This window comes from Pelophylax lessonae (genome assembly GCF_965119305.1).
Source record: "Pelophylax lessonae genome assembly, chromosome: 4".
NCBI classification, from domain to species: Eukaryota; Metazoa; Chordata; class Amphibia; order Anura; family Ranidae; genus Pelophylax; species Pelophylax lessonae.
This window is the reverse complement of record NC_138771.1, coordinates 596,161,351-596,185,356: the sequence shown is the minus strand read 5'-3', so window position 1 is coordinate 596,185,356 and position 24,006 is coordinate 596,161,351. Positions and strand designations below refer to the sequence as shown.

Sequence of the window (24,006 nt, the reverse complement as noted above, 5' to 3'; positions counted from 1 at the left end):
GTCTGAGGGGGCTTTACCTGGGATAACAGCCCTTGCAGAGGAACCTGCAACTGCCGTGACCATCTCTGAATCTGAGTCAGAGGTGTCAGATGGTATAGGGGTAGGCGGGGGTCGCTTCCTTGACCCCCGTCCCTGACAGGCCGCCTCCACCCGAGCCACCATAGACTCCAAAATTGCTGTAAATGATTCTATACTCTGTGCACCGGCGGGTCCCGAGGCCCCCTCGAGGGAAACAGGTGGGGGAATATGTGTGGCAGGGTCCATGATAACTCCAGTTACTTCCTGGATAATATAATTCAAAAGAAAAAAACTTTTTTTTTTTTTTTTTTTTGACCCCCAGCGCCACAAAAAGCCCCTTAGTGTTACCTGCTAGGGATCCCTATCGATCGAGAGAGAGAGAGAGATAGACCCCCAGGCTCACCACTTGATGCTCAGAGTTAAACTGCAACAGCTTACAGCGCTGTCTTGACAAACAGGAAGTCTTTTGGCTGGCTGCCCAGGAAGAAGGGAGGCGGCTCCGCCCCTCTGCACGCCTTCCGGCGCCTCCCCCAAGCTCCACGAGGTGTAGGATCACCTCAAACATGGCCGCCCCCATGCTGGAGACACGAGGCTACGCCAAAATGGCGGCTCGTGCGATCCAGCAAAAAAAAAAATGGCGGCGGCCTGTGCTGACTAGCGGTGTGCTGCAGGGCACACAACACTCTTTCTGCATGGGGATATGGCGTGGTTGGCGGTACCGGCCCTGGCGGACCGCATGGCCGTTCGGGAGGCCTGCTAATAGCTGGAGATCTGATTTGGAAGGCAGTCTACATGTCCGTGGCTTCTGACTGGTAGGTAGCTTATACTTAACCCATAAGATTCCCAGAATGCCACAGATTACATCTTTAAAACATGTATACAATAGATTGTTAGCTCCCAAACCAAGCCTCCTGGCTTTTTGCACACATAAAATCACACTCAAAGTAGGAGGATTTGTGACATGTTATAGGATAGAAAGAACTCTTTCTTACCATACAGAGAGGGGCCCGCGTTCACCACAAAACCCGTCAGGGAAAAAGGGGGAACATACTACTCACCATACCGGAACCAGGCGGGCACCAACTCCTGACAGTACCCCTCTCCACCGGGGCGGGAGGGCTGTCGACCGATACGGACGCCGTGACTCATGGTCTTTGGCGTTTCAGCGAGACGTTTAACTCGCGGGTTCAGTCCTTTTAATGGGACTTTGTCGCGGCCGACCCAGCGCGGAGCTATGGCCTGCACGCGCTCGTAGGCTGAACTGGGGTGACCACCGGATCTCAACATCCAGCCCGTCGCCCAGTTCAGCTTTCTTGCTTGAAGATCTCACAGGAACACTGGAGAAAAAAAAGCTGTCTAAAAATCCTTTTAGAAAAAAATTCTTGCCAGGACCTAAGATCCCAGCAAGGTATCTAGGTCCTTACTCCTAACTAGACAGAAAATAACTGATTTGCTGAGGCAGAGAGAGAGAGGATATACCCTCTGGGACTGCCCCTAGGGTGTGGCCAGAGCTTTTTAATTTCCTGTCTAGTCCTGCTCCTGCGGAGGTAACATAACCCGAAGGTGGTGTATCACCGAGGACTACGTCTGTCGATGAGCGCTAGAGAAATGTAAATTTATACTTTATATTAGTTAGGGTGTGTATGTGCTTTTGCATGTGCTTATTTTTAATTCTTGAACATTTCTGAGAAATAATCATGATCCTTTTACTGCGGATCACAGGTTTTCCCACACAGGATGGCTGCTGTGCAGCTAGTTAAACCTTCCCCACATACCCACCAGCGACAGGTAGGTAACTACAATAGTGGGTGATTATTTATAATCACAGCTTCCAACCCAATAATATGAAACAGATCCACATACTTTTAGCTATACGAGTAGGTATGATGGCAAAGCCATGCCAGGAGGTAGATACTGCATGAGGCGGCCATTTTTGATGTCCCCCTGCAAACAGTAGCCCTACCTGCGTGTCTGCACCCCCACACACACAGACACACACACAAACAGCCAGCTCAGGGACATTGAACTTGTTAAAGGTATAGGCTCAGCATTACTTAGCAAGTTTCCTGCACAACCACTGTGGTCAGTGTATATTAGTCAACATCTCTGTGCTCAGTAAAGCTGATTCTGCACTATTAACCAGCTCCCCATCACTAAAGAGCCTTGGTAGCAGTCATGCAGGGAGCTCAGCTATGATTTTATCAGGCTCAGCGTTACTGAGCTGCACGAACGATGATATGGACACTCTGATCTTAGTGCTGGGTCCCCACCATACCTTCACAAGCGCCGCCTGAAGCAGCTGCCTCAAATGGCTCATAGGATGTTTAGGTGTCCACATACTTTCCTAGGGGGCATCAGTTTGCTTCAGATTAAAATGTATAGGTCATTATAATAGAACAGGTGTATATAAAACACCAAACCATTCTTTAGTTTGTATAAAAATGTGGAAGAGTTAGAAACTCTAGTTTTATTGCTGTCTATGTTGGGAGACTCACTTCTACTATTGGTCCTGGTTGCCATTGTTTCCAGTACAGAAAGTGATGGAAAATCCCACATTTTTTAATTATAAATCGAAGGCAAGAGAATTCTTCCAGGGTTACCTCTGTTCTAGTGACAACTATTTAAGAGGGGGTATCCTCTTGCTTTGGAATGATCTCCTCTTACCTCCAACTTTATCTCTGGAACATGAAATTAAAGAAAATCTCCCCAAAGGCCCACAGACAAAAAAAAACAAACATTCAGACTTGTCCAATTGGGGAGATTTCCTTCATTGTCCCATACCCAACACAAGAAGCAAGAGGAAATCCCTACAAACTGAGGGAATCCTAGGCTGTCACCAGAACTAGTTTTTCCCACTGAAAGATTTCCCCTGTATTTCTATTTAGTTGACAACCCAAAATTTGGTATTTTCTTTTACTCTCTGTGATAACAAGGACAAACCGGACAGAACAAATACAGGGTGACTCTTCCTAACAGGGGCACAGAGAGCAAAAAAAATCTTTTGTTAGGTGTTCTATTCTAACTCCTCTCACTCTATCCAAAACTAAAAAAGTTTTAAATTATACTTTAAGTTACTAAATGGCTTGAACGGCAATTATACATATCCATTTTTTTTTTTTTTAACAAAAGTGGAGATTTGATGGTAAAGAACATGCTGCTTTGTGTGATCTATATTAATTAGCTGGACACTCACAGGCCGGGAACATAAACTAGCAGGTCAGCATTTAGTAAAATATGCAAATAAGATTTCCCTATGCAGAGTCGTCAGATCTGGCCATGGGTCAGGTATTGGGCAACTGATTTACTTGCATCTGCAATTACCACCAAAGAATGGCTTGCAACAAACTCAGCTCAAACTCAATAGGTACTCAATGCATTCAGCACTAACCATACATACATTCACAATCTCTGTACCTTCTCAAGAGGCTCCTCCTGGTCAGTCTTGACTCCGAAACGAGGTATCGTAGAGTTGGTCAGGCTGGAGCTGTGCGTGAGCTTCTTGACACCACTTATTTGGCACATTGTCTGTTGTTTCTTCTTCTTCTCTCGCTCCTTCTGTGTTGGGGATGGGATATCCACTTCGTTCTGTTTGTCTGAAACACATAAATAGCTAAGTTACAGAACAAGACACATGGACAGCTTGGTACGATAGCAAAGCATAGCAGTTAACGTATAAGTACAAAAGAATAGTGGAAGCTTCAGTCAAACGACCCATAAGGTTCACCTTTCATTTTGTAAGAGCAGGTCTTAATATGAAAGCAAATGCATCAGAATACAAGGTAAAGGTGGGCCAATACCGATGGATCTCCAGAATCCACAAATGTTTATTTATATAAAATATTATATGGCCATGTCATCTCAAAAGCACTTTGTTTTGTACTAGCAATGCTTGTAATTGGATTTGGGAGATTCTTTGGTACTGGAAGTCTTTCCTTTTATATTATGATTGTACTAGTCATGCTTATAACTGGATTTAGGAGATTCTTCAGTACTGGAAGTCTTTCCTTTTATATTCTGATTTTGATGCAGTCTGTGGTCTGCAGAAATATATCAGGATTCCCCATGCAACAGCATATTATGTCCTATGATCCAGGCAATGTATGACCAGGTGTCATGAGTGAAATTGGGCCCTTTCCTTCAGCGCTGAATACATGAGCCTCCAAAATATATTTTAAAGATATACCGATCCTGGGTCCTCCAGCCTCGGGCTTTTCTCTGAAGATTCTGCACCCATTTTCTACTGCAAATATTCCAAGTGTTTTAAAAGAGGTCAAAAACATAAAAAAGCGTAGGAGGAGTGCTTCCATGTTCATAGTAAAATGTTGTGTAGCTTCATCGGAGAAAGCCTCTGCAGTGTCTCAGGTGGGTGGGCTGCTGTGAGCCCATTGAGAGAAAAGTGGACATTTAAACTTGTAGGATGAACAGGTGTCCTATCTACAAAGCCATCTTACAGGAAGGATGGCGAAATGGATGGTTTACCAGCCCAGGAACATGTGACTGGGTGCAGATCATGTATCTTATGGGAAAGCGATTGCACATTTTACACAGTAATATTAAACCTAATATCCCACTGTGTATCTGTAACCTAGTAAAACATTACTAAAATGGTTTAACGGCTATTACTAATGTACAGAACCCTCCACACTGTGTAAAGATAATCCCAACTCCACACTATTGTACTGTGGGGAAGGGGTGGTGAGCAATCGGTAAAGGGATCCAGCTCTGACAGTCAATCCTCTTTTTGGCTTACAGGATATTTCAGAAAGACATGCCAATCAAAAGTGAAATAAAATCTTCCCAGGAAGTCATAATGGGAAACAGGAGAAATGTAAATCTCTTCTGTACAGTTAGGCATTGCAAGTGTCAGCCATGCAACAAGGCTGCTTAGCCTGAGGACCTATAGGCTTATTCAAAGTTGGCTCTCTGCTACCTCCTGATTGGTTCTTAAAGCAGACAAATGTCCAGTAGGGACACTAATGGGCGGAGCTACATGACATCATCATGCCAAGCCGGAAGTGGAAGTAAGGTGTTTTCTATGTATGTGATGCTGAATCCTGATATTAACCACTTTACCACCGGAGGATTTTGCTGTCTTACGTCCAGGCCACTTTTTGCGATTCGGCGCTGTGCGAATTTAACTGACAATTGCGCGGTCGTGCGACGCCGTACCCAAATAAAATTTACGTCCTTTTTTTCCCACAAACAGAGCTTTCTTTTGGTGGTATTTGATCACCTGTGCGATTTTTACTTTTTGCGCTATAAACAAAAAAAGAGCATTTATTTTGAAAAAATAACAATATTTTTAACATTTTTTTATATGAAATTCCTCCCAAAAAATATGTAAAAATCAAATTTTTTTAAAATTTTTGGACAATTTGTTTTCTGCTACCTATGTTTGGTAAAAAAAAAAAAATCACAATAAGCATATTTTGATTGGTTTGCGCAAAAGTTATTGCGTTTACAAACTAAGGGAAAGATTTCTGTCATTTTTGGTGTTTTTTTTTTTTACGAGTAATGGCGGCGATCTGCGACTTTTTTTGCGGGACTGCGACATTGCGGTGGACAGATCAGACCCTTGACTGACATTTTTGACACTTTTGGGGGTGCCAGTGACATTACTGCAGTAATCAGTGCTATATATATGCACTGTTACTGTAAAAATGACACTGGGAGGGAAGGGGTTAATTTTATTGGAGAGGGAAGGGTTAATGTATGCCTGGTGCTTACTAATGTGTGGGGGGGAGGTGACTGAGTGAGCCAGGGACAGATCGCAGGTTCAGCTATGCTGAACACTCCAATCTGTCACTCCCTGTCACTTAGGAGATCCGCCCGCTCTGTTTACACAGGCGGGCAGATCTCCAAACTAGATTCCCCGGCGATCGCCGCCGCTCCTCCCCTGGCCCGACTACCGCTGTGAATGAAAACAGCGAGCGCTGCCTACAGGGGGAGGAGTCCAGCGGCGTAGGTCTACGTCACTGGACGATAACGAGCCACTGTGCCGCAGTCGCAGCACAGTGGCCGGAGGTAAAGTGGTTAAAAGGGGCATTTGTAAAGTGAACTGATCCTGTGCTCAGTGATTGCAGTACTCTAGTCTGCATCTCCCCAAGGTAATACTTAAAATCTGGCCTGTTAGTGTGCCCTGAGGACCGGAGTTGAGGACCACTGCTATATAGGATACCTGCTGTTGGAGGAGGAATAAGGAGAGTTGTTGAAACATCTGCTGCAACATGGAGATGGTAAAAGCCCCATTAAAAGGCAAGGCACATAGTGACCTATACAGATCATAGGTCAATACCCTAAGGTAAGAGGATGGTGTGAAAAGTGACGGAGCACACAGTAGTGTTAATTGGACAAGAATCACATGGTCACAGGAGGAGGATTTATTCCCTTTATTATGAACATTATTTTGAACTATATAAAATAGCACGGTTAGGAGTACTAATGAGTGACTTTAATTTTGGCACATAAATAATCATTTTTTAATTATTGGAGCAAATGCAATATATATCAGTATTTAACTGATGTACAGTGCCTTGAAAAAGTATTCACACTCCTTGAAATTTTCCACATTTTGTCACGTTACAACCAAAAACGTAAATGTATTTTATTGGGATTTTATATGATAGACCAACACAAAGTGGCACAGAATTGTGAAGTGGAAGGAAAAAAATCTGAAAAGCATAGTGTGCATTTCTATTGAGCCCCCTTTACTCTGATACCCCTAACTAAAATCTAGTGGAACCATTTGCATTCAGAAGTCACCTAATTAGTAAATAGAGTCACCTGTGTGTAATTTAATCTTAGCATAAATACAGCTGTTTTGTGAAGCCTTCAGAGGTTTGTTAGAGAACCTTAGTGAACAAACAGCATCATGAAGGCCAAGGAACACACCGGACAGGTCAGGAATACAGCTGTGGAGACGTTTAAAGCAGGGTTAGGTTATAAAAAAAAATCCCAAGCTTTGAATATCTCATGGAGCACGGTTTAATCCATCATCTGAAAATGGAAAACATATGGCACAACTGCAAACCTACCAAGGCATGGCCATCCAACTAAACTGACAGGCCGGGCAAGGAGAACATTAATCAGAGAAGCAGCCAAGAGGTCCATGGTAACTGTGGAGGAGCTGCAGAGACCAGCAACTCAGATGCGAGAGTCTGTCCACAGGACACCTATTAGTCGTGCACTCCACAAATCTGGCATTTATGAAAAGTGGCAAGAAGAAAGCCATTTTTGAAAGAAAGCCATAAGAAGTCCAGTTTACAGTTTGCGAGAAGCCACGTGGGGGACACAGAAAACATGTGAAAGAAGGTGCTCTGGTCAGATGAGACCAAAATTTAGCTTTTTGGTATAAAAGCAAAACGCTATGTGTGGCGGAAAACAATGCACATCATTGTAAACACACAATCCCCACTGTGAAAAATGGTGGTGGCAGCATTATGTTGTGGGAATGCTTTTCTTCAGCAGGGATAGGAAAGCTGGTCGGAGTTGATGGGATAATGGATGGAGCCAAATACAGGGTAATCTAAGAATAAAACCTGTTAAGAGTCTGCAAAAGACTTGAGACTGGGGCGGAGGTTCAAGAAAACGACCCTAAACATCAAGCCAGAGCTACAATGGAAAGGTTAAGATCAAAGCATATTCATGTGTTAGAATGGCCTAGCCAAAGTCCAGACCTAAATCCCATTGAGAATCTTTGGCAAGACTTTGCAAAAAACAGCTCAAGCTCTGTCAGATTGGATAGTAGGCAAAAACTTCACTTTCTAGATGTGAAAAGCTGGTAGACACATACCCAAAAAGACTTGCAGCTGTAATTGCAGCAAAAGGTGGTTCTACAAGGTATTGACTCAGGGGGGCTGAGTACAAATGCACGCCACACTTTTCAGATATTTATTTGTAATAAAATTCGAAAAAAAACATTTATCATTTTCCTTCCACTTCACAATTATGTGCCACTTTGTGTTGGTCTATGACAAAAAACCCAATTGAACACAATTATTTTTTTGGTTGTAAACAAAAAACACAAAAAGGGCGCATCGACCTAGCGCATTATCCTCAATAATGGTTTTTATTGTTGTAACATAAAAAAATGGCTACTCACTCAAGTGAGTGTCAAAAGTAGTCCATACGAAAGTCCATTGTCCTATTAGGATGACGGCTGACGCGTTTCGAGGCCTACGCCTCTTCCTCAGAGCCCTCTGAGGAAGAGGACACTCAAGTTTCTGAGTCCGATATGATTGATTTCATCTGTGTTTGTGAGTAGCCATTTTTTTAGGTTACAACAATAAAAACCATTATTGAGGATAATGCGCTAGGTCGATGCGCCCTTTTTGTGTTTTTTGTTTGCAGTATTGTTGGACGGCCCCAGTCCTTTAGGGCAGCAAGACCATAGCCATCCGAGACGCCTTTTGCAAAGCTTTGTGGGAAGAGCAGTCGGGGAGCCTCGTCTTCTGAGCGCAGGAGAAAGGTGTGTCTTTCACCTTATTTTGTTTGGAACGTTTTTGGTTGTAACATGACAAAATGTGGAAAGTTTCGGGGGGGGGGGGGGAATGAAAGCTTTTTCAAGGCACTGTAGAGTAGGGAATATTTGGGTTTTATTTGAAGTAATGAAAAATACCAAGCCATCTGGCTCTCTTCAGCAGAGGCACTGCTCTTGACGCTGGTCCCTCAAACCGTCTCACCCAGCTTTTCCTGGCTCTCTGGGCTTTCCTGGCTCACTCAGCCTGTAGTTACAGCTCAGTCCTGACCTCTCAATAGCGGTTCTCTTGACATCCCGGGCTCTCTCACTCCTGTGAGACTTACAGATTCCCTCAGTCCCCTGGAATTGTCTAGATGTCCACTCCTCTCCCAGTCTCCCACTCTCTCTGTCTCCCAGACTCGATTATCCACTTCAACTTTCTCAGCATGATGGACACGGAATCTTTCTACACGGAGTACTGTCTACTGAGTAGATTCCACTTGTGTCCTAACAGAGGCACATACCAGTCTTCCAACGGAAGCAGACCTCCCCTCCTTCCTGGTTGGAGCACTGAGCTTTACCAAAGCCTTGCTTATAATGAGTGTGCTCTTGTGCACACTCATCCAATCTGCAGGTCACCAATAGGACCTGGAAACAGAATTTAAATGCTTCGTCCCACCAAAGATTTATTTTTTTTTTTTTACGGGAACTCATGCCTGTGTGGGTTGTGCTGTAGTGTGCTGCAGAGCACTGTAGCAAAGGTGCGTTCGGAATGTATGAATAAGGCACATATACCTTGCCTCTGTAGTGCATTGCAAAAGTGCACAGTATTACACGCATTACCACCGCACTCTAGGTTGGACAAGCCCAGAGAAGGCAAGCATGCAGAATCAGCGTTCCTACAGAGAACACAGGCATACCCCTACTACTGGTCAAGTTGGTGCTGAAAAAAAAAAAAAAAAACACATGGTAAGACAGGAATGGAAATGTTTCCACAGTCAGCTTTTGCTTGACCTGACTCACTTTTATAGACATCTTTGAAATGGGTGGCAGCCGACTTCATCCTAGCTCTATATGTACTCTATCCACCGATCATGCAGTTTGGGAATATTGTGGCATGGCCTACAAGATCACAGAGGGCTGATTGCCACAAACCATTCCCGGAGAGTGGAATGTGAAAGGCAGTCCTTCTCTTACTGAAGATCAACATGAGGGAACATTTGGATAACCACCAATGGAACCATTAAGGTCACACAGGTGAGGCAGTACAAAGAGAACCAAAAAAACCCACTCTAAAGTACTGTACTCTGTAAAAGTTGGTAAAACTAGCAATCTGGAAAGCACCTATGCACACGGCTGCAAGAGTGTACAGAACTTGTGTGACATCGTCCTGGAGGGCCCCACCTGCCTTGTACAGGTCCCTAGAGCCCATGAGCCCTGCTGGCTATGTAAAATGTTGGCTAGATCTGCCCTGTATACCAGTGGTTCTGGATGCACTAAAGGCTAAAAGGGGGAAAAAAGCCACTTACCCATAAGCACAGAAGGAAGCTTTCTGTTTTTGGGTTTTGCTGGAAGTGGGGATGTATAAATACCTTCTGTTATAAGAAGTCAATGATCTATCTCACTAATCACAAATGCAAGGGGGCAATTGTTTACTGACCACCAATAGGATATACACTACAATTTTCACTATCTGCATTTATATTATTGTTATCATAGTTTAGTTAAATTCATTATTTTTTAAAATAATGTTGTCAAATGGAATCATCCGTGGTGTATAAAATACTACCCTGGCCACATTCCTCAATCTTTTATAGTAATTAATTGCAGGGGTTCACTGAGACCTGAAGTTTAATTTAAGGGTTATTCCGTGTTAAACAGGGAAAGATAGCTCTCTGCTCTATAACCTATGGCAGCCTAACACCCCCCCATCATATCCCAGGAGAAGCAGCCTTGATCCACCAGATGTCTCCAGTCACAGCTCACCCGGCAGACAGGAAACTAAAGGCCACTCCCCCTTTTCCCACAGCTGGCACTTTTTAAAGGAAAACTAAATATACATTTATACAATAACAGACATAAATAATCCACAGTGCATCCTGCATCATTCCCACGTCAGAGGATTATTAATACATGATGGGGCTGCCGTCTGAAGCTGTAAACTTTCTGTGTGCGTGAGAAACATGAATCACAAGTCCTTCTGTCCAACTCCCAACGTGCAGTCAATCTGTCATCCCGGGAAGAGGTCTCTCTCTCTGCACTCATGCCTAGGCCCAGGAGATGCTTTAAATTTAGGGTCAGTCTCACCAAAACCCATATTTCAGCCTTTGGTCGAAGTTGTGGGCTATCCCATGACTGCCCACTTGCCATGACACTTGCGTTACAGTGGGGTCTCACTCTGACTTATGAATTTTTCATTTAATGGAAAATACAAGAGGGCAAGGGGCAACCCCTTTGTAGCAGGGTAGGACAGAAAAACAATATATATTGTTAACGTGTATGTAAAAGCAGAGAGTTCTTTAGTTAATTTTGAATACCATGAGGAAGGTTAATTGTGGAAGAGTTTTATTGCCGTCAGCCCATGACTGAGATACATCCTCTCAGTGACCCTGATCATGGTACAGAAAGTAATGGGAAATGCTAAATGTTAGGGTTGTCAACAGGGGATTTAATCTTGCTTTGGAGAATTAGTTTTTCCTTCCATTTGTCATGTCTGTAAAATAAACTAAACCAACAGTTTGCAATGTGTCTAGGTTTGACAGTTAGGATTTGCTGACAGGTAGGATTATTATGACGGAAGAGACCCTAATTTGGTCTCTTCTGCCATAAACCCTTCTCCATACATGTGCAGCTCATCGTACATTTTCAGCACCGTGTTGTGATGATGTCACTCCCCATGTGCATGCTTGGGGGTGACATCAACACGGCCTTACCTACCAAGCAGCCAAAGAGTCGGAACCCAGAAGGAAGAAGAGAAGATGGTAATGCATGTGATCAACAGGAGACAAATATGCTGTGGATAGGAACACATTATGGCTAAAAGCTTTGGGGTCCAATTAAAAAAAAAACGCTTTTAAAAGAAAAAGTTTGGGTCTTACATTCTCCTACCCCAAAAGCAGCTAGATATGCAGGAACAATCTGACTGCCCTTAGAATTGTCTCCCAGCTGGCGCCTCCCAAACTGTCCATGCATTTAGCATACATTTTTATGGGTATACTGTATATAAGGGAGGAAGAAGGTAAAACCACAGATTCCTGGCATCAGCTTATCTCAGGGGAAACAAATGCCATCAAACAAGGCTATCAAACCCTGTCCTATCAATCCTTCCCCTTGTGATCAGGTGATCACCTTGTCTGGATGAAAATGAACAGTTCCAGCTGGAGTAGCTCATGCTTTTTCAAAATACAGTGACAGATGCTTCAGAGGGTATAGCCATCTTGGGATGTACTACATATCTAGTGGTCCTTCTCGAAGCTGAATGCACTTTGGTCCAGAATGTTTGGCCTCCTTTAAATTTGGTTTCATATAATAGTCCCAAAAGATGCAAGGATGGGCCTACCACATCATACATTTCAGGCCTTTTCTCATTCCCGCAGAATTTGGCTACTTCTTTGTTCCTGGCTGCAAACAAAGCCTGGAAGAAGTCCAGAGTCCATTTTCGTGAAGTCAAAGACTGCATAAATGTGATCCTGGTTAATGAGAAATTATGAATATTTTTAACGATTCACAACCTAACTTTCCTAAAATATCTGAACCTTGGCTTACTTACACTTTTCCATCTCTGAACTCTTCTAGCCCGAGTTATTAATAGCCTACCCCCATTAGGGTCTTAGACCCACATTCGAGAAGGGACATATCCCTACATATCCTTATCAGTGTTCTCTAAATCCTCCCCTTCCTACTCCCTTTCGCTCTGCCTTTTCTTGTTAGGACATACAGGCCAAATTAGTGGTCTAGTCCGCTGACCCAGATTTTAGGCCCATACAAAGGCCCTCAAGTAAGGCATTACATTAGACCCTAAGGCCCCTTTCACACAGGCGGACCGTTCAGATCCGCCTGTCCGTTTTTTTTGGCGGATCTGAGCGGTCCCCCCATGCATCTCTATGGGGGATCGGATGTCAGCGGAGACATGTCCGCTGACATCCGATCCGTCAAATCTGGACGGATGGAAACCCTATTTTCCATCTGTCCAGCGGATCGGATAGGATGAGAATGGACCAACGGTCCGTTCCCATCCGATTTCCCCCATAGAGATGCATGGGGAACTGACAGCTGTGTCTCCGCACACAGCGCGGAGAACAGCTATCATCCTCCTGCTCGAGGATGCTCAGCGGCTCGATCCCCCGCTGAGAAAAACGGAATTCGTCCGACGGAAGGAAAGTGTGAAAGGGGCCTTAAAAGTTTATTGCTTTGTCTATGTACCACCCTTTATCTTGATCAGATCTCTTAGCCCCAGCACAGGTCTGCTTGCTGTTATCCTCTTTTAATCCAATAAAATGACTAACAGAAAATGGACGGTTCAGTGGGGATGAGATCAGGGCTCTTCTTAGGCCACTTGAGTTTCTCCCCTCCAAACCATGTCTTTACAGAGCTGGGTTGGTGTGCATGGGGCACAGTCTTTCTGGAACCATAGGATCCTTCCCCAAAATTGTTCGGACATGGTTGGAAGTACACAGTTGCCTATACATTTCCAACACTACCCTTCACTTGAAACACCCAAACGTAATAAATTGGAGGAGTGTCCATGTACTTTTGGCCATGTAGGTAGGTGTAATAGTCAGGTGTTCATAAACTTTTTGACAGTGTGTTTCAGAAAAAGTCTTTGGATAGAATGTTGTCAAAACTTTTATTGGAAACCATATTCTCTGTAAAAGATTGAACAATAATTTTTTAATTCAGTTGCCCAACAAGTATGCTGACTGCAATGTAAGTTGAAGAAGCCGTAACAGGAGAACTCACTGTATATGATCATAGACCACAGCATTCAAGTAAAACCATAACAAAATTTATAACAGTAACTCAAAATGATAATTTACTGAAAATACAAACCACGATAATAATCTTTATAGACTGGTATTGAAGCTAGATAGTAACAAACTTGTAAAATGTTTAACCTGTGGTTGTAATTCTGTTCAGCCAGTCCTGTAATTTACACATCCCTGCCAAAGATAGGTGACCCCCCCTCCTATGTTTTCATCTTCCTGCCTCACCTGTACCGAGCTCACTGTCCGATGATAGGACAAGAACCAGCAAGTAAGTTGTAAAGCAAAATAGTGGTATTACCATTCTGGTCTCATTCAAAGGACTGGCTGAAAAGAATAACAAATCCCTTAAACAAAAACTGCAATGAAACTGTATGTCTGGAGTTATTCTTTAATGCAGAGTGTGACTCACCGAGAAAAGTGCTGGAAATATATTCTGAGACCTGGTTCCCGGAACGGCTCATCTCAGACAAGTGTGTTAGCTCACGGTTCAACATCCTCTTGAACTGTGGGAGACAGAGACCATCAAAAGAAAGTCAGTCTTTTACCTTGGAACTGTCAAATACAAAGGTATGTAACCACAGATATGTCCACCACAGTGGCCCTTTGAGAAAGTTTGGCACTTTTATTTTCTATTCATTTACCGTAACAGTCGCTATCTTTTGTCGTTTGATAACAAAAACAACAAACAGGAGAGAAATTCTCATAAGTAAAGATGGTTTGACCTTGGAAATTTCTGGCACTGGAAATACCAAATATACAATGAGATGCCTCCTTTATATTAGCTTGCAATACTGTTATTTATAACCCATATTTTACATTTCTTTAATTTTTTTCATGTTTAAATCTGCCAAATACATTCCAAGTACAAGAAAATGCAGGACGGTCTCTCCTGTTCCTCTTTATTTAATTGATTATAGACATGTCTTTCCCTTTGGGATCAAGTTCTGACTTATTACTAGAGTCACTTCTATCTGTTCCCCCAAAAACTTGTTGGCGTTTTTCTTTGGCTATGAGGACTCCTCTGCCCAGAGGTACAAGTACAACTAGCTTAGAATTGCCCCAGTGGGCTCATCTTATCAGAGGCATGCAGAGTAATTCTTAGAGCGTGGATCCAGCTCCTCACTGTCACGTATTTCAGCTGTGAAAAAGCATTTACAGTCCCTGTTTTGTTTGGAAAAATTGGGCAAAATTGTTCAGCACTACAAAACTACCTGCAGTTTTTTCCCAGTGGTGACAATTAATGGAGTATTTCTTTTCAATGGCGGAACTCACCTTTCTCATCAAGCCATTTCAATATACCGACTGGTACTTGCAAAGCCGACCTAACCAACACATTGATTGGGTAAACTTAAGATATCGGACACTGGTCAGCCCCTTGATCCCCCTACTACATCAAGAGCAGATGCTTAGGTACCCCCCCATCTAGGAACTCTATTGGAAAGTGTTCTTACAGGTTGCAGTATGGGTTATATCGATTTTGTTTTTTTTTCTACCTTTTTGTCCTAGTAGGATATGCTCTTCCACGCTTCCATTCCTGCAAATATTTTCAATACTCTATATCAGTGATGGCGAACCTTGGCACCCCAGATGTTTTGGAACTACATTTCCCATGATGCTTACCTACACTGCAGAGTGCATGAGCATCATGGGAAATGTAGTTCCAAAACATCTGGGGTGCCAAGGTTTGCCATCACTGCTCTATATTCTGAGATGTCGATATATCTTGGGTATCTTACGTCTACACGATGTTCCTTCTTTTGATAACTAGGAACATTTTAATTTTTATGCTCTATAATGACACCTCTTGTTATACACCTTTTGTATTTCTTGCTGTGAGAAGGCTGTTATGCCACTTCTTAGGCCTTTGTAGTATATCGGTTATGTTTTCTTGAAATAAAAAAAATTAAAAAATGCAGGACGTGCAAAGTCTTAGTTAAGGAGTTCTTACTTAAGGAGCAGCAGAATAATGACCTCATCAGTAGGCCGGGGGGCAGATCAGTTGCCAAGCTGTATTGCGAAAATTGTGGTCATTAAGCTTTTTGTTTGGGGTGTCTGGATCACCAACTGGCAGTACAGAATTACAAATCTTTTGATGCATAATAGAGTTCATGAAAATTATAATGCATTTATTTAATAGCTTGTCTGGATTGCAGCTTTAAATATTTATTTCTGGTTGCTAAACTCATCAAAATGGGACTGTCTGGGCACCTTAGGTCAAGGGTTAGCACATTTATGCATTGTTCTCAAACTGTCCAGAAGAAGCAGAGTTTGATCTTCCAAACACATACTTTTAAACGTCTATTTATTTTAAACATCTACCAGCTGAAAAAATCCCTCTGAATGTCATCATATACAAGATAATTGGTGATGCTCCTCAAGGACAATACCGACCTGGAAAGAAGCATATTATATGTAACCTTTATTTACATTCATGATTGATCAAAATAATTTCTTTGGCATTTTGAAATGTTTTTATGCTTCATGATAGCATTTCAACCTTACGACTTTAACATTTTTATGATTTCTTAACAGTTTGATAAAAAATGCATATGTGATAACTCTTTACATGAGGCAGTCCAACCTGCGACCCAACACAAAATCGAAAATTTACTTCAAAATGTTGATTTTTTTTTTTTTTTGGTAAAAACGCGTCTACACTTCGCGAACACATGCAGCTGAAGAAAATTTAACAGGGTCTCTTTATTGAACTTTGAAGTTTTATCTTAAAAATCACACCTTATTCATGTCATCAGTTTTCGGGAACACCTATATTTGTGAGCAACTATTTTCATGGATGAATCACATGAAGGGCAAAATTAGAAACAAAATATCGGATGAGCACCTTGAGAATTCATTGAGAATTGCTACTACAGCTATCCAACCAAATATTAATGCATTCGTTTATTAAAAATATCGCACTCGTTTTAGGTTGCCCCCTTTTCACTACCAGTGATCTTTAACTTGTGATCGTCCCAAGTTTTTCTGCTCATCGGCTATCCTTTTGTTAGTGTATTTTATTTGGGACCCAAGATTATTCCTCTTCTTCCAATGTGGCCCAGGAAGGTCATAAGGTTAGACACTCCTAACCCACGGTGTTCATAAAGTCCAATTTTTAGGAGTTTAGTAACCAAATATCAAATGGTAGTGACACCTCTCTTTAAATGTGATAGCCTCCTACTGAAAATATCCAAAGGATTTCTTTTGGTGTACTGTGTTTTGTTTGTTCAATAAAAATACCTTTAAAAAAAAGAAAATATCCAAAGGTTTATCACTTCAACTATAAATTGATTCAAAATGCTAAGAGCCGATTCACACTGAGGCGACACGACTTCGGGGGGCGACCTGTGAAGTACCGTGCACTGCGACTTCGGCGCGACTTGCAGGGACTTCACATAATGGAAGTCTATGCAAGTCGCTCCGAGGTCGCCCCAAAGTAGTACAGGACCCTTTTTCTGTGTCGCTCCTATTAGAACGGGTCCTGTACTACTCAATGGACCGCGACCAACCGCGACTTGTCAGGCTGACAAGTCGCCTGGCAAGTCGCGGCAGTGTGAATGGGCTCTTACACTTCACAAACAAAATAAATAACAATAATGACAATAAACTTAGTAGTGCTGGAAAACAGATGAAGGTCCCCCTAAGTTGTACATATATTACCCTAGGGGTTTGTGTACACTGGCAATTCATCAAGAGCAGGAGACAACTTTCTGATGGATGAAACCAAACTTCTTGAGGCTCCTGAACAGAATTAATTATAAAGGGAAGCCTTTATGGACATGGTGCATTACCGAACTTCATTGTCCACAATTGTCTTCCAGCATCTGTTAATGCAACCATATTCAAACATCCAGATCCTGCAAGAGCATTTCTGGTCTACACAACACCCAATATGTTTTGAAAATCGTCAATCAAAGGAAAACAAAAGTTTCTTGCCCCCTTTAACATCAGCCTAATTCCCTAGATCAACCCGATGAGCCCCACAACTGTAGCCATTACAGCTAATATGAAAGACATCTAATCCACACTTATCCATACTGTTAGTATTCCCCACCTTTGGGAGAGAACTCCAAAGCCTCTCCTCTCTTACTTCCACAAAATAATTATTATTCATATTATTTTGAAGAACGCTTGTCACAAGATTAAAAGCAGAAGCTGCCAGCAATGACCTTCTTCTGAGGACGCCGGTTGTGTGTCTATCACTAGATTTTAAACGTCTAAGTCACAGAACTTGAGCAAGCTCTTAGATGATTAAAGTCAGAATACCTTATCTCAAAACATGTTCTGGGACAGCGACTTAGAAACTTTTTTAGATGGAGAGTCATCCTGTGGGTTTCAAGACAACATGACACATGGTATGTGCTTCCTAGGACTGCCAGTAGCAGAACCCTCTGCAAGATAATGAATTTATGAAAATTCCGTCACATGGATATGTTGCAAGATTTCAGAGACAGAACAATGTGAGAGAATCGCACATAAGGAGACTACATGAACGCCTCATTTCTACTGCTCACATTCTGAAGTTTTCTAGTGGTGACAGATTGAAAGATAAGCTAAACTTTTACTTTAACCATAGGTTGTTACTACAGGAAAGGGTCCACATATGGCGAGTAGAAAGGAGAATAGATACAGTGCAGCTGCAGAGGAGGTAAAGGTCCCACCATCAGCACTGCTATACAGAGCAGGACATACCTTGATGTATCCCCAGGACACAGAACTCAGATAGTTGATGTCAGGCATGGTGATTGCGTGCAGAAGACAAGGCTGGAGCTCTGATTTTATCTTCTGTGTTACTTTAAAGCAGTAAAATCTTCTCACTGCAAGTTCATACCAGTAAATCAGTCTTCTCCATCGATTTTGTTTCCCTGCCGTAAAGTAATTTCAAAGTCTGGCTACATGTTAAAGGGTCCCATTCATGTAGGAGTCCTCTCCCCAAATTCTCTCCATCATGTGTCACCTCCCATCTGCTCCTGACCTCTAAATCTGTTCCCAGCCTCACCACAATCTTCGTCAGAGCCCTGCAGTTCTCATGTCTCACTCCTCCCGTCACTTCTCTCACAAATCCATAAGGATTCTTCTGTCTCTGTCTGCTATACAGCTGCTCTCTCCTTCTTCCTGCTTGTTTGTGGTCTCTCTTCAAACTGTGTCTTCTAATCGGAGCTACTACTCATCCAACCACTTACTACTGGCCATGCAGACAAAGTTCCCACCGCTCCAATGTCTCTCCTTTATAATTGTACTGTATCAGTCCCTTAGTCCCCCGGTCCCTGCTCTCTCAGCCCCCCGGGTCCCTGCTGTCTCAGCCCCCCGGGTCCCTGCTGTCTCAGCCCCCCGGGTCCCTGCTGTCTCAGCCCCCCGGGTCCCTGCTGTCTCAGCACCGGTCCCTCTATGTGTGCGCTCTGAATTTTTAGTCCATCTCTCTGTGCTGTCTTAGTTCCTACACCCTCTATTTTTGCTCTCTCAGTTCTTAGTCCCCCTATCTGTGTTGTCTCAGTCCCCCCATCTCTGTTCTTTCAGTTCCTGTCCCTTTTTCTATTTTGTTTCAACCCCTTTTTTCTTGCTTTATCACGTCCAATCCCCCACAGTTATCACCTCTTGTATCACTTGACCATCCCTCTTAGATTGTAAGCTCTAACGAGCAGTGACCTCTGATTCCTACTGTATTAAAGTGTATTATATTTGTACTGTCTACCCTCAAGTTGTAAAGCACTGTGTAAACCGTCGGCGCTATATAAATCCTATACAATAAAATATTATAATAATATTATTATTATTATTATTATTATTATTATTATTATTATTAATAATAATAATAATAATAATAAATGTACTGTATCTGCCCCCAGTCCCCCTATTCTCTGCTGTCTCAGCCCCTCAGTCTCTGCTGTCTTAGCCCCCCAGTCCCTCTATCTGTGCTGTCGGAATTCTCAGTCCATCTGTCCGTGGTGTCTCAGTTCCTAGTCCCTCGATTATTGCAGTTTCAATTCCTAGTACCTTTATATGTGCTGTCTCAGTCCCTCTACCTGTGTTTTCCCAGTTTCCAAACCGGTTTCTGTGTTGTCTCAGTCCCTTCTTCCTCTATGCTGTATCAAATATCTCTCTCCTTCGATGCTGTCAGTGCCGTTTGTGTGTTGTCTCAGAAATCTGTATGGGATATCTTTCAGGTTTACGCAAGTGGTGTCCCAGAGCTCTTTACATTGCAGTCTAAGCTAGATCTAGCTGTGCTGTCCCAGATGCCTGCAATCTTGTGGCTCAGACCCCCCTCTCTATTTCCGTATTCTTCTCCGACTCTTTTTCCTCTCTCTTCTAAAATCATCCCTCTCTGAGACCCCTGTGTGTTGGGTACAGACAACCCCCCTCCTCAGTTTTGTATTCTTTCACAGGATCTACCCTCCTCTTCCACATCTGCCCTCTGACCACCCTACACAACTGTCACTGCTTTCCATTCACCTCCCTCCCCTGTCCCCTCCTCAACTCATCCTGTCATCTGCTCTGTCTATACCATGTACAGCAGGTGGCAGCAGAGTCCACACGGGTCACATTACCAGCCGAGCAGCAGACGTCATTACCCAGAACATCAACTTCTGATATTACACTAAAGATCGCACTGTATATTGGTATTGATTTACTAAAGGCAAACAAACTGAAAATTTTGCAAGTGCAGTTGCACCAGAGCGTAATCAATTTTGTAAAGCTTAATTTTATAAGTAATACCCAAATCGCATGCAAAATATAAAAAAAAAACAAAAACAAATAATGACACCGAGTATATATACACCGATAATGATCACACTGTATAATGATACCGAGTATATATATACACAGAAAATCATCACACCGTATAATGATACCGAGTATATATACACCGATAATGATTACACCGTATAATGATACTGAGTATATATACACCGATAATGATCACACCGTATAATGATACCGAGTATATATACACCGATAATGATTACACCGTATAATGATACTGAGTATATATACACCGATAATGATCACACCGTATAATGATACCGAGTATATATACACACCGATAATGATCACACCGCACTATATAATGATACCGAGTATATATACACCGATAATGATCACACCATATAATGATACCGAGTATATATACACAGAAAATCATCAAACCGTATAATGATACCGAGTATATATACACACCGATAATGATCACACCGCACTATATAATGATACCGAGTATATATACACCGATAATGATTACACCGTATAATGATACTGAGTATATATACACCGATAATGATCACACCGTATGATGATACCGAGTATATATACACCGATAATGATCACACCGTATAATAATACCGAGTATATATACACACCGATAATGATCACACTGTATAATGATACGATAATTATAAGAAAAATGCTTTTTTTCTGGTTTCTGGACATGCTACAGAGCTGAAACTTCACAAGTACACTTTTTGGACCCCCCAGACACTAAATCCAAAAAAATTCATGCCTGCCTCAAAAAATGCCCGATAAATGCCTGCAAGAAAAAAAGCCAGGTGGAGAGAAGCTGTATTAATGTTCTAATAAAAATTATAAGAAAAATGCAAATTTTTTGGGGGTTCTGGACATGCTACAGAGCTGAAACTTCACAGGTACACTTTTTAGACCCGTATTAATGTTCTAATAAAAATTATAAGAAAAATGCTCTTTTTTTCTTGTTCAATACCATTTTTATGGAAAGTCGGATCACAAGTTGGATCACAAGTCGCTTCAATTAAGATAAGGAGGCGACTCCCATTGAAGTATATGGGACAAGTCGGATCACAGGTCGCCTCAAAGTAGTACAGGACCTTTTTCTGAAGTTGGAGCGACTTCAGTAGTGCCAATTAAGACGGCACTGATTAACATGGCTTTTGTTATGTCAAGCGACCTGGGGCGACACAAGTCGCCTCATAACTCGCCCTAGTGTGAATGGGCTCTAAAGTATTGTTTATAGTTATCTTAGCAGCCTTAACAATGTTGATAAACATTTTCCGGGCTCTTTTTTTTTTTTTTTACAGCTGCGAGTGAGCAGAGAACGTCTCTCTGAATCGAGGATATCTATATCCACCAATAATGATCACACCGCACCGTATAATGATACTGAGTATATATACACCGATAATCATCACACCGCTCTGTATAATGATACCGAGTACATATACAACGATAATGATCACACCATATAATGATACAGAGTATATATACACACCGATAATCATCACACCGCTCTGTATAAAGATACCGAGTATATATACAACGATAATGATCACACCCCACCGTATAATGATACCGAGTATATACACCGATAATGATCACACCATATAATGATACTGAGTATACATACCCCGATAATGATCACAGCTCACTGTATAATGATACCGAGTATATATACACCAATAATGGTCACACCGCACCGTATAATGATACAGAGTATATATACACCTATAATGATCACACCACACCATATAATGATACAGAGTATATATACCGATAACGATCACACCGCACTGTATAATGATCCGAAGTATATATACACCAATAACGTTCACACCGCACCGTATAATGATACCGAGTATATATACACCAGTAATGATCACGCCATATAATGATACCGAGTATATATACACCAATAATGATACCGAGTATATATACACCAATAATGGACACACTGCACCGTATGATGATACCGAGATTATATACACCGAAAATGATCACACCGCATCGTATAATAATAGCGAGTATATATACACTGATAATGATCTCACCGCACCATATAGGGATACCGAGTATATATACACCGATAATGATCACACCGTATAATGATACTGAGTATTCATACACACCAATAATGATTACACTGCACTGTGTATAGAATTAATAATAGTCATACTTATTATAACATGGAGTAGCTTTACAATATGCAGTCTTTAGGTTTGGGCACCAAATATAACTTTGATTAGAAGTGACATTAATTGGGGACACCAAACAGTCGAAAAATTACATTTGTAGAACAGAATGCAGGACTAGAAAAATCGAGACTACTTAAAAGCATACAGTGTGTTCCGCCCTCCTGATTGTTTTTTTTTTTTTTTTGCATATTTGTCACACCTAAATGATTCCGAACAAAAAAATTATAATATTACACAAAGATAACCCAAGTAAATACAAAATGCAGTTTTTGAATGATTCACTTAAGGGAAAAAAGAAGTCCAAAGCTGCCTGGCCCCCCTTGCTAAATCATAAATGAACATTTTTGTGGGAAAACGCAGCGGAGTTAAATTTCACTTGCCACACCCAAGCTTGAATACAGACCTGTTGAATCAAGAAATCACCTAAATAGAAGCGTCTGACAATATGAAGCAAGCTAAAAGATCTCAAAAAGCAACACATCATGCCGCAATCTAAAGTAGGGATCAACGAATTATCGGCAAAGCCGATATATATCGAGGGCCGATCTGCACTTTCCCCGATATATTGGAATCGGCCACCAAGGTGACCAATATTGCCGATATTTTGGTAAAGTGCTTGTACCGGAGTGATGCCTGCAGCTAGAGGCATCACCCCGGTACCGGCGTCCATAGCTGACAGTCAGCTGTCTTGTAATGACAACCGATGCGGCTGAGAAGCTGCTAGGCTGTCATAACAAGGATCGGGAGGGGACGCCCCCCCCCCTCCCACCGCCCTCTGCAAACAGCCTGCATGGCCGCTGAAGACCCGATCAAAGCCGCATTTGGCTCTCATCGGGTCTCCATGCAAAAATCCGAAAGTGATGTCATGACATCACTTCCAGGTACTGGCGCTAAATTCAAATGACAGCATTCAAAACAGCCAAACTTGGCGTTTTGAATGCTTTTAAGCGCAGAGGAGGGGTTTGGTCCCCCAGATCCCTCCACAAGAGTACCTGTCAAAGAAAAAAAAAAATGTTCTTTAAGACCCCGTTCACACTGGGGCGACCTGTCAGGCGACCTGGTCGCCTAACAGGTCGCGGTAGGTCGCCTGCCATAGAGAAGCTGTGGACCCGTTCTAATAGGAGCGACACAAGTCGCTCCGACTTAGAAAAAGGGTCCGGAGCTTCTTTGGGGCGACCCGGAGATACCTGCATTGACTTGATGTTATGAAGTCCGTGCTGGCTGCTCCGAGGTCGCGGTGCGAGCTGCGCACCACGACCTGTGAGGTCGCCCCGGCAAGTAGCGTCGCCCCAGTGTGAACGGGGTCTAAATGTACGAAAATATCAGCCGATACCGATATGCATTGACCAAGATATCGGTATCGGCAACGAAAAACCGATATCGGTGGATCACTAATCTAAAAGGAATTAAAGAACAGATGGGAAACCAAGTAATTGACATTTATCAGTCTGGAAAGGCTTACAAAGCCATTTCTAAGGCTATGGGACTCCAGCAAACAACAGTGAGAGCCATTAACCACAAATTGAGAAAACTTGGCACAGTGGTGAACCTTCTTAGGAGTGGCCGGCCTACCAAAATACTCCAAGAGTATGACAAAGACTCATCCAGGTGG

General features: G+C 42.4%; 1 protein-coding gene across 5 annotated transcripts in view; it reads right to left on the bottom strand.

Moving 5' to 3' along the window:
• PDE4A (phosphodiesterase 4A) overlaps window positions 1-24,006 on the bottom strand; it is a 546,165-nt gene that overhangs the window by 46,128 nt on the left and 476,031 nt on the right. For 4 of the 5 annotated variants that reach the window (XM_082256201.1, XM_082256202.1, XM_082256203.1 and 1 more), the window contains 2 exons: window positions 13,871-13,964; window positions 3,433-3,611 (listed from right to left, as the gene is read on the bottom strand). In XM_082256201.1, the coding sequence (XP_082112327.1) occupies window positions 3,433-3,611; window positions 13,871-13,964 (273 nt within the window). Of the gene's footprint in view, window positions 1-3,432; window positions 3,612-13,870; window positions 13,965-18,150; window positions 18,245-24,006 lie in introns of those variants that run through there. The other variant, XM_082256205.1, reaches the window with a different exon arrangement.